This window comes from Arachis ipaensis, chromosome B03 (genome assembly GCF_000816755.2).
Source record: "Arachis ipaensis cultivar K30076 chromosome B03, Araip1.1, whole genome shotgun sequence".
Taxonomy (NCBI): domain Eukaryota; kingdom Viridiplantae; phylum Streptophyta; class Magnoliopsida; order Fabales; family Fabaceae; genus Arachis; species Arachis ipaensis.
In genome coordinates this window covers 1,365,462-1,367,199 of record NC_029787.2, presented here as the reverse complement: position 1 = coordinate 1,367,199, position 1,738 = coordinate 1,365,462, and the positions used below count along the sequence as shown (strand labels likewise).

The window sequence follows — 1,738 nt, the reverse complement described above, 5'->3', positions numbered from 1 at the left end:
TTTAAAGAAAAAAAATATATTTAAAAAAAAAAGAAAAAAGAGAATAAGCTAATTAAAAAAATAAAAAATAAAAACTCACATGCAGTTATTTTCATGTAAAGTTGATAATAAAAAATCGTTAGATAATTTGACAGATTTGACTAAATTATCATCTAACAATTTTCGACTATTAATTTCGCATGAAAATAACTTGCATTTGGGAAAAAAAATAATTAAAAAAAAAAAAAGTTACAGTTGATGAATAATCATATCTGGTGGAATACATCAAAATTTGGTCCTGCTACTGCTGCTGCTGCTGCTGATAGATCTTCTGATGAGAGTGACCTTAAATTATTATAGCTGCTCATGAAATCTTCTTGCATTGAATTCTGCTGCACATTATTATTATAATTTGTATTGAATTCCTCCTCAGATTTGAGTTGATGATGAAACTGAAACAAAGATTCTAACTTGTTCTCCTCTTCATTGCTACAACAATCCCATGATGATGTTGATGAGAGCAATGCATTATTATTATTATTATTATTCATGTCTAGGCTTGGCATTGAAGAGAATAATAATCCATAGTTTTCATGATGATGAGAAAAATCCAAGCATGTCAAAGGGTCTAATAATAATGATGATGATGATAATGATGATGAAACTCCTCCAATAATTCCATCTAACATTGCCATGGAAGAAGAAGAAGAACATGCTGCTTGTGTTGTATTATTATTATTATTATTATTAATAATAGTATCATTATCTTTGTCTTCATGATTATGAAGAGGCTTGTGTGTAGTTGGATCAATCCCTTGCTTCATTAGCTTCTTCTTCAGACATGAATTCCAGAAATTCTTTATCTCATTATCTGTTCTTCCTGGCAACTGTGCCGCAATCTGTGCCCACCTATATTTAAGAATTTCATAAATAATACAATAACATGCATAAAGGATAAAGTTGGTAAAAGCTAAATAAAGATGGAATGTTGATGGCTAAAAATCCGTTAGTGAAATGCAGAAGCTCAAAATTGTTGCTTCTTGTAAACATGATTTTGAATGTAAAATTACTTCTGCGTTTATGAATAAAAAATTTGCTAAACCAAAAATTGAAACTTTCAAAAAATTTGAACGTGCTTCTTCTCTTCTAACGTGTTTGTCAAATACTCTCAACTATTAATTTTATATAAATTTAATTAACTGTATTTGAGTTTTCACCGTAAAATTAATATAATCAATCAATAACTCTAACTATTTTCTAATAATGTCTATAAATTATTTCAAGAATTAACAATGATATTATAAAATTACAAATATATATATACCTATTTCCAAGAACCTCATGGAGAGTGATTATAAGATCCTCCTCTTGTTGAGAAAACATGCCTCTCTTCAAATCAGGCCTCAAATAATTTATCCATCTTAGTCTGCAACTCTTTCCACATCTTTGTAGCCCTTCATCACACACACACACATAATAATTCAAATTAAACTTCAAATTTCATATATAATTATTTTTTTTTTTCTTTTTTAATATCAAAATTGAAAGCTAATGAGTTATAACTCAAATGACATAGTCTCCCCATACTCATCTAAGAGGTTGCAGGTTCGAGTCTCCTATATCAAAATCGAAATAATATAATTCTTTAATTATGAGGATTCAATTCAAACTACTCCAAAAAGGATATAGTAGTTGAGAATTATTATTATTAAGAATAAAAATAAAAAATTGAAAAAAAAATATATAAATATATACCATG

At 27.6% G+C, this 1,738-nt stretch overlaps 1 protein-coding gene across 1 annotated transcript in view; it reads right to left on the bottom strand.

Annotated features, from left to right (window-relative positions):
- The window catches only part of LOC107634141 (transcription factor MYB86), a 1,881-nt gene continuing 265 nt past the window's right edge, over positions 123-1,738 (bottom strand). The window contains exons 2-3 of the mRNA XM_016337717.2: positions 1,304-1,433; positions 123-888 (exon numbers count right to left, since the gene is read on the bottom strand). Of these exons, the coding sequence (XP_016193203.1) occupies positions 246-888; positions 1,304-1,433 (773 nt within the window). The 3' untranslated portion in view covers positions 123-245. The remainder of the gene's footprint in view (positions 889-1,303; positions 1,434-1,738) is intronic.